The sequence below is a fragment of the Etheostoma cragini genome, chromosome 3, assembly GCF_013103735.1.
Source record: "Etheostoma cragini isolate CJK2018 chromosome 3, CSU_Ecrag_1.0, whole genome shotgun sequence".
Lineage (NCBI taxonomy): Eukaryota > Metazoa > Chordata > Actinopteri > Perciformes > Percidae > Etheostoma > Etheostoma cragini.
In genome coordinates this window covers 10264908-10280920 of record NC_048409.1, presented here as the reverse complement: position 1 = coordinate 10280920, position 16013 = coordinate 10264908, and the positions used below count along the sequence as shown (strand labels likewise).

The window sequence follows — 16013 nt, the reverse complement described above, 5'->3', positions numbered from 1 at the left end:
GAAGCACTTTCGCAGCTGAACGGCGCGATCTGTCATCCCCCCAGTAATAGCTCAGAGGCTGAGCGGGAACGCTTACAGAGATCTGGTGCACAGAGTAGGACACGGATCCCACATCCGTGTCCCTTACCTATCGTGTTGACGTACCTACAAACTCTGGTGGATAACGATTTGGCTCCATCTACAGTCAAAGCATATGCAGCAGCCATCTCATCCTGCCACAAAGGTTTTGGTGAAAGGACAGTTTTTGCACATCCCCTGGTGAAGCGTTTTCTGAAGGGGGTTAGGCGTCAAAAACCGGCTGTTCGCCCCCTCGCCCCCAAATGGGACCTAGCTCTGGTGCTCCGGGCTCTGGGGAACCCCCCCTTTGAGCCTCTGTCACAGGCTTCTCTCAGAATACTGTCTCTTAAAACAGCGCTTCTCCCTGCCCTAACGTAGGCCAAAAGAGTGAGTGATTTATGTGCACTGTCAGCTTCTCCGTCCTCCCTCTCCATTAGAGGGGACGGGAGCGCAGCCACCTTACAGCCAAATCCCTCCTTCACACCGAAGACTCTAACTAGTTCTTTTCGGTCGAGAGTGTTTTCCCTCGAGGGTTTTTTCCCCCCACCTCACGCTAACGATGTGGAGGAGACTTCCCACCGGTTGTGTCCGGTGCGTGCTCTGTCACAATACATTTTACTGTTGTGCATTATAGAGAACACTCCCAAGGGTCAGCCCTCTCAAAACACTGTTTGTCTTGCTGGCTGTGCGACGCTATTACCCAGGATTATAGCTCGGAAGGGAAAGAGCCCCCCCAAGACATTCGAGGTCACTCTACGAGGGCTCTTTCGGCATCTGCGGCTCTATTTAAAGGCATGGCAGTAGCCGACGTCTGCGCTGCAGCCTCCTGGGCTTCTCCGTGCCCTTTCACCCGCTTTTATCTGCGAGATATGTCTGAACCTTCCATGTCTCGTTTGGTTCTGTCCACAATCAATGACGCGTAATGCCGCGTTGAATGTGCAATAAAAATAAAAAGCGGATGCCTGATTGTTACCAATCTACATAAACATTGTGCTGCAGCAACCCTGCTCTGCTGTCTCACCTCTCCTGTATCTGGGGTATTTCTTGTGAGACACAGTTCTTATCTCGTACATGGTCATAATCATGTTACATGCACAGAGATAATCATGTCTCTCCGTTGCATGCGCGACAGGGTCAACCACGTTTAACCCCCATTAATCAGACTACTGCCATCGTATTGGGGGCCATATGAACCTCTTCCGGCCACGCTATTAGCATGGCAGGCTTTATCAGAAGAATGACTCTGATTAAGCCTCTGTACATTGTTGCTGGGGAATGTGGTCTATGTTGGCTTGTGGACCTTGTGCCGCAGGTTGCATTGACTACATCAGCTTCGCCCTAACACAATAGCGTAGCCCTTAGAGGGCGAAGCCTATACGAAATAGAACGTTTGTTACTTGGGTAACTCCAGATTCTATTAGTATAGACATAACCCTCTAAGGGCTGGGCCACCTGCTCCTAGAACATTAGTTGAAGAAAAAGCTGATGTTTTTTGGGATACGATCAACGGGTCCGCTGTGTATATATGCAGTAAATGCAGACGTAGTTGAGGCCAGCGCTGGACGCTAGGGCGGGAAAGAAAATCTTCACGACTGCGCATGCGCAAAGGGATAAATGCAATATTATATTTTAATACCCTATACTAATAGAATCTGGAGTTACCCAAGTAACTAACGTTCTCTGCTGCAACACCAACTGGACGTTTTGTGTGTGTTGGACTGGGTTGCGGGAGAAGATTAGAATATTGTCAAGGTAGACAAACACAAAGCAATGTACAAAGTCACAGAGTACATCGTTAACAAGGGCCTTGAAGATTGCTGGGCCGTTAGTGAGACCGAGGGGCATGACAAGATACTCTTAGTGTACCAGCGGCATGTTAAATGCAGCCTTCCATTTGTCCCCCTCCCGAATCCGCACAAGGTGGTAAGCGTTTCTAAGATCAAGCTTAGTAAACACGGCGGATTTGGAGAGGGACTCGTAAACTGAATCCATCAAGGGATGTGGATACTTATTCCTGACAGTAATAATGTCACTAAATAATAATAATAAACTCCCCCTGGGAGTCAATGCATGGGCAAAGGGTGTTATCTTTTTTGGCCACAAAGAAGAAACCCACGCCAAATGGGGACAAGGAAGGGCGGATAATACCGGAAAGGAGTGGAGGTGATACTGTGGGGGGAGAAAACAAAGAAGGGTTAGGGTTACAAAAAATTACAAAAATAATGAAAAAAAACGACTAAGAGGGTTAAGTGCAGCACTCATACAGCGGAGATTCATTCAGTTCTCTCCCCCCCCCCCCCGGTGACTGGCTGTAGTGGCTACAGGTCATGATTCCCACACCATTTATAAAAGTGACACTAAAAACTCAAAGTACTCTTCAAATAAGGTTTACCCAACTGTTTATTGTTTTAGGTAGTTATAAGCATGTTTATCAAAGTACAAGAGTCCATATCCCCGGATGAGATGACTTTTATTTGTTATTTGACTATAAACATACACTGACCTCCTCAGGCTTTTATTTTGCTACCCCCGGTTACCGGCATTTAATTTGCATATTAGCTAAATATTTAGTTTCACACAAAACATTTAGATTTAACATTTAGATTTAACATTTATATTTATATTTATATTTAATATTTAGATTTAACATTTAGATTTAGATTTAACATTTATATTTAACATTTATATTTATATTTATATTTAATATTTAGATTTAACATTTAGATTTAGATGTAATATTTAGATTTAACATTTAGATTTAAATTTAACATTTAGATTTAGATTTAGATTTAATATTTAGATTTAACATTTAGATTTAGATTTAATATTTAGATTTAACATTTAGATTTAGATTTAGATTTAACATTTAGATTTAGATTTAATATTTAGATTTAACATTTAGATTTAGATTTAACATTTAGATTTAGATTTAGATTTAACATTTAGATTTAGATTTAGCATTTAGATTTAACATTTAGGTGTAAAATTTAATATTTGGATTTAACTATTTAAAATATTTAAAAGTTGACAAATATTGTTGTAAATGTGCAATAAAGTGACCCTCAAAATTTCATACCAGTTTTTTAAATATTATTTAAAGCTAAATGTGAGAAAATGTTGCTGTTATTTTCAGCATGAGCCGCTTTACAAATGGCACCCCATACACGGCCACACGGACCCCAACCATAACAATAAAACTTTGAATTTACACAAATAGGCAGAATTACCTTTCGCAGATAAAGCAGTCAACTTATGAGCTCTTTCCATCTTGGAAAAGCCACTTCAATATTAACTTTCATCTTGTTGCTTTGCCTGGTGCGTTATTGTTTTAACCCTGGGGGCCCTGAGGCCATTTTTACAGTTTATTTTCCATCTGGATTTATTTTATAAAATAGCTTGTAAAACATCAACCCTGTGGTCTACAGTCAAGATATGAACACAATTTTTTTAGGACAAACTGGGTTATTAGAATATTCGGGTTGCAGTGAGGTCACTTGCATGTTAAAAATGGTTTTAGGGCCTTAAAGATAAATAAATAAATAAAACGGAACATGAATCTTCCAGAAATGTATTGATATCACAGACAGATAATTAATTAATAATCCATTTCCCTTTCTAAAACACTTCTCATGTTTTTTGGAGTCACACTGTGAAGAAATGATCATTATAACTTATACAGTTGACAAAATACATGCATTTTTTCAAAAAAAGTCAAGACGTTTTGCTCTCATGACATTTACTTATGCCAATAATAACATAATAATGTCATATTTATTCATATTACACCCACAGCAATGTGATACAAGCAAATGTGTGTCAAATTATGTATCATTTGGCCTTCCATAGAGCCTATAGGCCTTTTTCTCCCCTCTGGCCTTCCATACAAGAGGGGTGACTTTATCTCCCATATATGGGAATGTTATTTCCGGAAGACACGGACATGAGAGAGAGAGGAAAACAGAGAGAGAGAGCAGATAGAAGCAGTAGCGATCCAGCGGCATAAAATGAGCCAAAACGCGATGAATTATGGACATAAAGTTGATCAATCTTGGATATAACAGTGTGGATTTAAAGCCCAAAGAGGCTGAAGTTCCAGGCTGGATAGAAAATCCCCTGTAGAGGCTAGAAAAACACGGAAAAGACTGCCGTAAAGATGAAATCGTCGGATTTAAATGAAACCGAAAGTAAGTAAAAAGCTTGTATGGTTCAAAAGTTATTAAGCTATGAATCAGAGGTGTTTTTTTACTCGTGGGCGAGTGTCTCTGGCTCAGAGGGTTAATTATATTTTTAACTTCCTTGGCGACTCCGTTACATGTCCTCGAGAATAGGCGTGATCCTCCATCTTCAACAGGCTTTAAAATCTGCCGGCCGTCTCAAATAATTTTCTCCCCCTCCCTGCAATTCGTCACAGTGCCACTGAGTGTAAGAGTATGTTTCTCTTCCAATAATGTATTTTAAAGATGGAGGCGAACATGGCTGCCGCTATTTGAGGGACTTGCTCATATATATTCTGAACTATTCTGAATGGAAGATTCTATGCTTACGAGAATACTTGGATTAGTTGGTGGAAGTAATTGTACATGACAGGACAATGTACAGGAGCACATATTTGTGATATTTTTTGTCGCCTGTTTTTTCGCAGATGATGTGTACCTGCCTGTATATCGCCCTGTGACCTTCAGCACTCACTGGATCGGTTTGCAGCCAAGTGTGAAGCGGCTGGGTTGAGGATCAGCACCTCTGAATCTGAGGCCATGGTTCTCAGCAGGAAACCAAAGGAGTGCCTTCTTCAGGTAGGGAATGAATCTTATCCCAATTGAAGGAGTTGTTCGCGAGTGAGGGGACCATGGAGCAGGAGATTGGTCGGAGAATCAGAGCAGCGGGTGCGGTATTACATTCAGTCAATCACACCGTTGTGACGAAAAGGGAGATGAGCTAGAAGGCAAAGCTCTCGATCTATCGGTCAATGTTTATTCCTACCCTCAACTATGGTCATGAAGGCTGGGTCATGAGAGATCTAGGGAACAAGCGTCCGAAAATGGGTTTCCTCAGGAGGGTGGCTGGCATCTTCGTTAGAGGTAGGGTGAGAAGCTTAATCATCCGAGAGGAGCTCGGAGTAGAGCCGCCGCTCCTTATCGTCAAAAGGAGCCAGTAGAGGTGGTTCGGGCATCTGGTAAGGATGCCTCCTCGGGGCCTCCCTAGGGAGGTGTTTACAGGCACGTCCAGCTGGGAGGAGGCCCCGGGGAAGACCCAGGACTAGGTGGAGAGATTATATATCCAACCTGGCCTGGGGACGTCTCGGGATCCCCCAGTTGGAGCTGGTTGACGTGGCTTGGGGAAGGGAAGTTTGGGGTTCCCTGCTGGAGCTGTTGCCCCCGCGACCCAATACCGGATAAGCGGATGAAGATGGACGGACATGGCCCTTTTTTGATCACTTGGTTCAAACTACATGACTAAAACATGTTTCATAACATATATTTGCTTGTTATTGTTAACACTAAATTGTATGATCTAATTTAGAATCCAATCTGAAATCTAATGGGATGTTTAATGTCAACCAGTCAGAACATCACATTAAAAGTAGATTTCCCACATTTAAAAAACAAAGGCATAGAAACGTTTATTCAGTGTATTTCTTTCATTAATGCATTACTGAAATTTGTTAAGTTTAAAAGGCAGCACCATGATCAAATGCTCCAGGGCACAGTCTAGATGGGATCATGATTGGACAGCCCTTACGGGAACTTTCCAGAGTGAGCTGAGAAGACAGGTGTGGAGGGACGTTGGAGACACTGTGAATGGCGGAGGGAGTTTGTTAGACCGCTTGTGAGTGGGAAGAGCCTGAGGTGTGAGTCGGTATGCATGACGTACAGGCACTTCACCACATGTGCTCCTACTTAATCAGGCCCCAAGAGACACAACCTCTGGAGAGGTCTACTGTGTTTCATAAACTAACAAGCATATAACAACAATTTGTTTTAACTTAACAGAGCCATAGAGGCAGGTCAGCTGACTAATAAACATCTCTTTGACAAAACATGACAATAACACCAAATTAAATATCACATCGTCCAATGACTCGTTAAAATAGGCATGTTGAAGAGTTTATTTAAATCAGTTGTCCAAAGTCTAACTTTAATTCTCTTATCCAAATGCAGAGTTCCCTAAGAATAATGTAACATGTAGGGTAAAATAATAGAAAAACAAATGTACATGTGCCAAAGTCATTTAACAGTAATTTATGCATGGGAAGGAACATTGTGTAAAACACATATTACCATACACACATAATAGTAATATATTGTTTTCATATTTACAGATTCTATTATTACACAGTTAAATCTTCCTAGCCAGATTTATTTCAATAAATAGCATCTATTTGAAAATTAGCCCACATTAGTAGAATAACATGTCTGATCACTGTTTGTGTCTATGCTGATCTGATCTTGTTTGAAATGTACATTGTCGGCCTTAAAGTGTTTCATGAAACTAACAAGCATCTAACGACAATTTGTTTATAATTAAAGAAGGCCTTAGAGGCATATCAGCTGATTATTAAACATCTCTTTGACTAAAAAATAACAATAACACCAAATTATTTATCACATGATAATTCAGGCGTGTTGAAATGTTTATTTTGATCAGTTATCAACAGTGTAACTCTAATTCCCTTATCCAAATGTAACGTTACATAAGAATGATGTGAAATGTAGGGTCAGATAATAATAAGAAAAATAAATGTTCAAGTGCAAAAACCATGTAACAGTATTTTACTGTATGGATGCAGTGGATGATTGTGTAAAACACATATTAACATACACACAAAGTGGTAATATATTGTTTACAAAATTACGGATTTTATCATCAACGAGATTAAATCTTACTGGCCAGATGTCTGATCACTGTTTGTGTCTGTGTTTGCAATTGCATGGTTTCAAATGGCCATTGTTGGCCTTGAAATTATAGAAGTTTAGGCTGTATTCAAAGCTGTACATTGAATCATACGCTAACATGGACAATTGACTCATTTTGAGATGAGTAATGCACAATAATGTACTGTAATATAAAACTACAAATGAATTCAGTTTTTTTAGGGATGTGAAAAGCAAAAAAAAAAGGCATATTTCATGCAATATTATAATTGTATTTCTGTTCTGTTGATTCTGTACATGATGGATGAATGGAAAAATGTTTCTTTAAGTACAAGCATGTCACATGTAGGTTATTGACCTTGGCATCTAGAGAGTAGCCCAATACAGTGACAAAAATATAAACGTTGAAAAGGCTGATAGATCATTTTATGAGCCCATGAGAAAAATTTGCTTCTGCATTACAGATTTTTTTAAATTAAAAACTATGCGCCACCTGTAGAAATTGCTTGTGCTTGATGGGTATTGTTGTTAGTGCAACAAAAGGAGTCCTCAATAAAATTAAGATAGATATCTATTTGACAGTCTGCTTCACAAATAATTTAAATGGCATAAAAAAGCCTTTTCCACCATTTCATGTTAGGGTTCCAAAATTATTTTGGTACCCCCTTCCCCATCATATTCTTTTTTGTATTATTCTCTGGTTTCAGTAAGATAATGTAACATTTTGGAACGAAAATACAAATCAGCAGTCCAAAACTGGAGGCCAGAATAGCAAATATCTCCACAGCAACGCTGAACTTCCCAGGAGAGCTGACATACGCTGGGATAAAAGTGATCCATACAGCGCAGAATATCAGCATGCTGAAGGTGATAAATTTGGCTTCGTTAAAATTATCAGGCAGTTTCCGGGCCAGAAAAGCAAGAATGAAACATAACATGGCCAGAAGTCCTATGTACCCAAGTACAGCCCAAAAACCTACAGCTGAGCCCAGAGCACACTCTAAAATGATTTTGTCTTTGAATATCTTAAGATTCTTAAATGGAAAAGGAGGAGAAATTTCTAACCAGAGGATGCATATGATAACTTGTATAACAGTGAAGCCCACAACAGTTAGTCTTTGCTGTGCAGGCCCAAACCATTTCATAACATTACTACCTGGAAGTGTGGCCCTGAAGGCCATTAATACCACTATAGTTTTCCCCAGAACACAAGAGATACAGAGAACAAAGGTGATGCCGAATGCTGTGTGTCGCAGCATGCAGGACCACTCAGAGGGCCTGCCTATGAAGGTCAGAGAACACAGGAAACACAGAGTCAAGGAGAAGAGCAGCAGAAAGCTCAGCTCAGAGTTGTTGGCCCTGACAATAGGAGTTTTCCTGAATCTGAAGAAAATGAATGCCACAACAGAAGTGATGCATGTTCCAAATAAGGATGCTGCAGTGAGCAGCGCTCCCATAATCTCTTCATAAGATAGAAACTCTGCCTCCTTCTTCACACAAGCATCTCTTCTCTCATTTGACCAGAACTCAGGGTGGCATCGCACACAAGTGATGGAATCTGAAAAATAGCAGTTATTAGACTTTCTCAGTACATTTTTCTTTTGTTTTGTCTCAACCTTACATCTTTTCTTTGCACACAAGACTAATAAAATTGCATTATTTTGTCATCATTGATTTGGATTTATAAGAACTGGTGCCCCCAGAAAGGTTTCATAGTTCCATAGTGTCATCATTTGGTGGAACACCAAAAGCCACAACAACATTTCTAGAATTCTTTAAAACTGGTGTAGCATGCATTATTACATAGTTGAAACTATGGCAAAATTAGATTTAGAATCAATGACTTTTTTTTCTGATTTTAGAGTTAATGTTAATAATTATCTGATGTGCATAGTCTAACAGTGGTACAGGTAACATTTTGAGTTACACAACAACCCTGCTTTAAAGTCTTTTGTGTTTGTGTATATACATGTTGGGTGATCAATTGGTCTTCAAGCAATGTCTTTAAAACAGACAAATAGCTTTAATTTGAATATTGCTTATTATGCAGCTGCAACTCAAGATGGGTGACCAGCATTTGTATAATGGGGACCATGTATTGTGAGTGAGTTGACCCTTAGTCAATGATCATTTTGATAACTTTCAACAGAAAAATCACTGTACCAGTAATGTTGCTTATTTCTCCCTCTGCACATTTTAAACAGTCATAGCAGCAAACAGGCTTTCCTTTCTGGAGAACCTTGCGAGTTCCTGGAGGACATTTCTCACTGCAAACTGACAAAGGCACCTGCATGAAAAAAACAATGCTAAGAAAAATGTATGTGCATTCACTTTAACAAGGTGTTGGCTTTGCAAGCCTCTATTACAAATTTTCATGCATGCAACCAATATTTTGACACCATGACTTTAACTAATCACTTATTGCAAGTTTAAATTAGAAATTCACGGATACTAACAGGTAAAGTAATAGCATTTTAGCATACCTGTTGTGAGTTCTTTGCCCAAATTAAAGACTTATGTAGCAGATTAAGCTGTTTGTCTGCAGGTAGAGATGCATCATAAAGACCAACTGTGACAAAGTCCACAAGGCCATGTTCTGTTGGCTGCCAGTTTATAATTTCATACTTTGCTGCTGGGTCTCCATTCTCATTAAAATAAACACCATCTCCTTCCTTAGTTTTGAACGTAATGTTTTTGATGTGCTGTAAAATCTAAGAAGACATGTATTCATATAATTTTCTGACAAAGATGTAGGCCTATTGGCTCAATAGCATGATAAAAAAATGAAAATCATTTATTTTTTCAGAATTTGAACAATTTCTCTTGTTAATGTGACTTATTTTAAAAACTATTTAAATTGTTGATGTGCCACTCACCATAAATGGATCTAGCTGCACCTTGTTGTTACAGGTTTTGTTACAGCTTAGAATATTATGAAGTGCATGGGCCACAGCATACAGTCCTTTATAAACATTGTAAAAGATAGGCATGAGCGACATATCAGTGAAGCTGTTTTTTACTCCAGTCAGAACTTCATTGCCAGTACATTCTCTCTGATTCCCTGCTGAAGATTTGGACTGTTTGAACTTACAGTTAAATAATGTTTCCCAAAACTCTGGAAACATTTCATTACTAGATGAATAGAGCGGTGTCACATCCAAGATAAACTCTCTCATTCCACTGACATGTGCTTTGGGGATGGACAGACCTATGGCACCATCCAGAATGTGATGCTTATCCATGGCCGCAGTTTGGGAATCTGAGATCCAGGCCTCAGTGCCTACCCACTGGTACCCAGTCAGGTTGTGGAGAGACAGCTGTTGTACTAACGCAATAACATCAGTGGGAGGGAGGAAAGTGACAATCACCTTGGAAGTGGAAGCTTTGATAATGTCAATAATCTTTTTAATTTTGTCTAGTGGATCTGCTTTAGAGAAAGTTATAGAGTACTCTAGACAGATGCCCAGATGCTGTGCAGTTTCTGTAAAAATGGCCATACCATTGTTGCCATAACCATCATTTGTTCTAATAGCACCAACCCAAGTCCAACCAAAGTACTTGACCAATTGGGCCAAAGTTCTACTCTGGTAATAGTCACTGGGTATTGTTCTGAAAAAGGATGGGTACTTAGTTTTATCACTCAGACAAGCACAAGTAGCAAAGTGGCTGATCTAAAAGAAAAAGAAAGAAAACGTTCTAAGATAGAGATGCAAACTATGAAACATGAATTTTCTATGTCCAGCTGAATTGAATTATAATATTTTTTTCACAAATGTAATTTCAATTTTCTAATCTTACCCACCATTGGGATATGAAAGGGTCCAATGACAGTAGCCATAGCCATGCAAGGAGAGGAAGAGGCTTCTCCTATTATGGCCTGAACTTGGGTAAGTCTGTTACATGGTGCATCAGAGAGTGCAGATAAAATCTCATTACCATTGGCCAAGGCCAGTGCAACACTCACACTTCTGGCAATTGAGGCACAGGAATTATAGATCTTATAGCCCAAAGAGATACCAGGCAGTAGGTCTGTGCTGTTATTAATCTCCTCTATGGCAAAGAGCATCGCCTGGGCAAACTGGAAACCTTTGAAATTCAAACTGGATACACACCGTTATAATAATAAATAATAGTTAAAATGTGAAAATGTGAAAATGAAAAAGAAACAATGGCATAGTAAATCAAAGTATTTGCTATTAATAGAAAAAAACAAGGAATATTTTTTACATTAAAAGTTTGACTTTCTTCTTCATACACTTTAGATCTAAGTAGATTTATACTGTTTAATTTACCTGGTACATTCCAGTGGCAATGGTTTTTGCCTGTACGTGTCCTGTCTGTCTTTCCAGCTGGTGTGGAAAGAGAAGATTCCCCCCAACATAATGTCCCCATTCGTAGATAGCTGGGGGTTCTCAGGATCCACTCTCAGCCTGCACACAGACTCCCCAGCCTGAGAGAAAGATGCCACCAGCAACAGCTGTAAGAGTGCCCAACCCTGCTCTGGCCACATCTGTGTGGATGTCATACTGTCTAAGAGAGCTAACTCACTTGGTGGCATCACATTCATGTTAATCAAAAGCTTGCACTGGGATTTATACATGTTGAAGCAACATGGGAAATAATGCTAGAACAGTGACGTTTTATGTCTGTAGGGGGGAAGGAGGTGCCCAAACAGCAAAAGGGTTTTGGGTCTTTGCAAACATGGCAGGTTAAAAAACAAATCTCAAACCTTCTCTCCACCAACGTGTCCGGACTTTTTCCAAGTTTCCTTTCACAGCCGTTGCCATAGGCTCCAATCATATCTTTATCCATGGTTATACAGGACAGTGCAGGAGGGAGAGTAAAGAAAAAAGAAAATAGCAGAGACAAACAGGGCGGGCCAACAGAAAACTCAGATACAAAAATAGTAAACAAAACAAATGCTCACAGCTTGCCGGACCCCAACCATTACAGTACCTGATGGCGGTGGGGTTCAGGACAGCCTCGACAGTTTACAGACCCACAAACCGGGGAGTGAGCTTCTTGGTGGAGGTCTGCAGTGGGAGGTTCTGGGAGGAACGCCACAACCTCTTGTCCAGCTGGTAGACAGGAGCTGGTCTACAATGGCAATTAGCCAGATGTTTGTTGCGGTAAGCCATGCATGGAATTGCTGCCCTGGCCTCCCTCTACACTCTTCAACACTGCCGAAGGTGAGCGTGGACCGATAGGACCGTCATCTCCTCTTGCATGGCAGGGAAAATCAAAAGGCTGGAACCCCATAGCGCACATAAAGAGGGACATCCCAGTGGCCGAGCTGGGACGGGAGTTGTGCGCCTACTCAACCCAAGGAAGGTGGACCCTCCACATCGAAGGAATTCGGTATGCCACACACCTAAGAACGGCCCCTAGATCCTGGTTTTCCCGCTCAGTCCGTCCATTGGTCTGAGGATGGTGACCTGAGGACAAGCAGACTTTAGTGCCAAGGGCTTGGCAGAAGGAGACCCCAGTGAAGGAGACTTCAGTCTCTTGGGTTGGGACCTGGAATTTTGCTGGTTCAAGTCCCCGTAAAGTATGTAAGACCAAAGTATGGAGTGTCCGTTGGTACCTGGAGAGATGCTACTTCACCTCCTGGGCACTGCCCTTTAGCAAGGCACCCTATGCACTCAGGGTGCTGGTCCAACACTGGCAGCCTATTCACTCTGACATCCTTCCATTTGTGAATGATTAGGTCCTAAGCGTGTGTGAGTATCTCAGGCCTGTGTGTAGTGATTACTTACAGACAGAGTGTAAATTATAATTTCCCCACGGTTGATCAATACACAGTATAAATTATTGTTATTCAATCTTAGTTGCCCACTCTCAACCACAAAAACCAGAAATTGCACAGACAGATCGCTAAACTCACATTTCCCAGTCTTGACAAACCTTTGAAGCCTGTTCTCCAGAATCCGCTGCAGCACCAACTGGACGTGTTCTGTGTGTTGGACTGGGTCGCGGGAAAAGAATAGAATATGGTCAAGGTAGACAAACACAAAGCAATGTGTAAAGTCACGGAGTACATCGTCATCAAGGGCCTTGAAGACTGCTGGACCGTTAGTGAGACAGAAGGGCATGACAAGATACTCGTAGTGACCCAGCGGCATGTTAAACGCAGTCTTCCATTTGTCCCCCTTCCGAATCCACACGAAGTGGTTAGCGTTTCTAAGATAAAGCTTAGTAAACACAGCGGATTGGGAGAGGAACTTGTAAACTTAGTCCATCAAGGGAAGTGGATACTTGTTCCTGATGGTAATAATGTTACGCCCCCGGTAGTCGATGAATGGGTGAAGGGTGTTATCTTTTTTTGGCCATTAAGAAGAAATCTGCGCCTAATGGGGACGACGACGGGCAGAAGGTGTGAAGGTGACAATGTGGGGGGAGAAAACAAAAGGAGGTAAGTACATGAAAACACAGAGAAACGAAATGCTCGAGGAAGGAAGCTTGTAGCGAAATTCACCAGCGTGACTGAAGCTATGATCAAGCGACGATGGTTTGAAGAGCCAGGATAGAAATATTGTTGATGATTGGAGATGGAAGACAGGTGTCAGTGGCGGGAGCTGTTGATTGTCAAACTCAGATAGAAAAATAGTAAACAAAACAAATACTTACGGACCCCAACCAGAACAATAAAACTGAATTTACACAAATAGGCCAAATTATCTTTTGCAAAGAAAGCAGGAAACTTTGGACTCCTTTTTAAAATCCTTTCTCCAACATGCTTTCCAATCTGCCAGCAGTCGCAAATAATCTTCTTCCCCTCCCTGGCATTAGTCACAGTGCCACTGAGTGTAAGATTATGTTCCTCTTCAGCTAATCTATTTTAAAGATGGAGGCACAAAATGGCAGCCGCCATTCAAGGGACTCACATCTTTGTATTCTAAATGATTCTTAATAGAAGATTTTGCGCAGAACGGTGGGCTCGTGAGCGAGCGCCTGGTGGCCATGTTTGCCACGGAGCCCGGTCGGGCACAGTCCGAAGAAGCAACGTGGCACTTCTCCCTCCAGCCCATGGGCCCACCACCTGTGGGAAGATCCAAAGGGGTCGGGTGCGCTGTCATATGGGTGGCAGCGAAGGTCAGGGGCTTCGACAGACCAGACCTGGGCAGCAGAGGCTGGCTCTGGGGACGTGGAATGTCACCTCTCTGTGGGGGAAGGAGCCAGAACTTGTGCGGGAGGTGGAGCGCTACCAGTTAGATCTGGTGGGGCTTACCTCTACGCACAGTCTCGGTTCTGGAACCGTACTCCTGGATAGGGGTTGGACTCTGTCCTACTCCGGAGTTGCCCATGGTGTGAGGCGCCGGGCGGGTGTGGGGATACTCACAAGCCCCCGGCTGAGTGCCGCTGCGTTGGAGTTTACCACGGTGGACGAGAGGGTCGCCTCCCTACGCCTGCGGGTGATGGGGGGAAAAACTCTGACTGTTGTTTGTGCGTATGCACCAAACAAGAGTTCGGACCTTAAATGCAGTCCTGTATGGGGCACCAGTAGGGGACTCCATAGTTCTGCTGGGGGACTTCAACGCACACGTGGGCAATGATGGAGATACTTGGAGAGGCGTGATTGGGAGGAACGGCCTCCCTGATCTAAACCAGAGTGGTTGTCGACCAACACCATGGTCGAACATAGGGATGCTCATAAGTGTACGTTAGGGTGCATCAAATTTGAATGGGAAATTTTAATTTCAAAATATAAATTTGGCTGGCATTGCATTTTGTTCCAATTAACATAAAAATGACTTCTGCAAAGTTTTGAGGAATTCCATTGAGATTTAGGGGTGCCACCTAACACATGAACTTTTGTGAAATTTCAAAAAATGGGCAATTTTTAGTCTAATTGCCAAAAGGTTGACCTGGAAATGTTGAGTACAGTGAACTTTTATACAGTAACATGTTCTATAGGGTTATCAAAGTAAAAGTTGTATGTTTGCCCTTTGGGCAACTTGGGCATTTCTCAGAATTCAACTTTCAAGATTCTCCATTAATTTGTCCTATAGACCAAATGAATGGAGGTGGCCTCACGTGGCCTTACCCTGAGTTTTGTGCAGCAGTGATGGATGTCGGACACACATATCAAGTTTAATTGACTTTATTGTTAAACAGAAAGAGCGATACTGACACACTTAAAAGAACAAGCCCTCTCTAGTGGCTAATTCCCTGGCAACTAACGGCCTAATGGTAAGAGCTGACACTAACTAAACTTTCAAACAATTGCTCAGTCTGTGCCAGAGTCCGCTCCACTGAGCAACATCACCAGGGAGAAAGAGAGAGGAAATGGAACCTGAACTCTGAACCTAGCCAGTGTGTCTCCCCCCAGATATGTCTCCCTACCTGCCACCCAAGAGTAACCGTCCTATTCAGGCATTAGCTTGCGTTTGCAGTGGCGAAGGTTTGGCTGTTGGCTGCGGTCATGTTCAACTGCCTGCAGCACATTCTGCAGGTGCTGCTCCATCCTGGCCACTGCGACGAAGTCGGACGTGAGCTTGACGCCACGCTCGCCACAGTCATTGACCACGTTAATTGCACATACATTGACCTCGCTTTTTTTGAAAGCAGCATTGGTTGCCCATTCCTTCACATCAAGAGACATAAATTCTGGATCAATGTGCAGCTGGTGCATCCCAAACCAGCAATCCTTATTGGCAAGGTCAGCCAAGCTGGTGGTTGGCAAGAGCGTAGGGAACTTTGGCTTGCCAAAGCCAGTGCCAAAGCGCTGCTCAGGGATGAGCATGGGGAGATCAACGGGCTTGTGCTCCAAGATTGCACTGGCAAGTGCACGCTTGTCATTATTGGGCACCTTGCTGCTGAAGAGAGCCAGGGGTAGCATCTCACCTGTCAGGTACCAGCGATGCCTCTCCAATGCCTTGATCGCTGATGCTGCAATGCCCTCATCTACAGCCTTATATTCTTGCAGGTGGTGGTAGAGTGTCAGGTCGTTCCAGGCAGCATCTACAGCTTTCTCAAAGGTCAACCACCACTTTGCATAGATGTGTGTAATGAAAATGGCAAATGCCCGAATCTTCGGCACCTGCTGGCGTGTGGTGATTGTGCCCTGGGGAAGCAACGCGATGT

At 42.2% G+C, this 16013-nt stretch overlaps 1 protein-coding gene across 1 annotated transcript; it reads right to left on the bottom strand.

Moving 5' to 3' along the window:
* Positions 1-7579: 7579 nt before the first annotated feature.
* Positions 7580-11325, bottom strand: LOC117942137 (extracellular calcium-sensing receptor-like). The gene is made up of 6 exons (XM_034867463.1): positions 11222-11325; positions 10732-11029; positions 9806-10600; positions 9413-9640; positions 9093-9216; positions 7580-8487 (listed from the first exon to the last, which is right to left on the bottom strand). The coding sequence occupies exons 1-6, from the start codon at positions 11308-11310 to the stop codon at positions 7580-7582; spliced, it is 2442 nt and encodes an 813-aa protein (XP_034723354.1). The 5' UTR covers positions 11311-11325.
* Positions 11326-16013: the final 4688 nt, after the last annotated feature.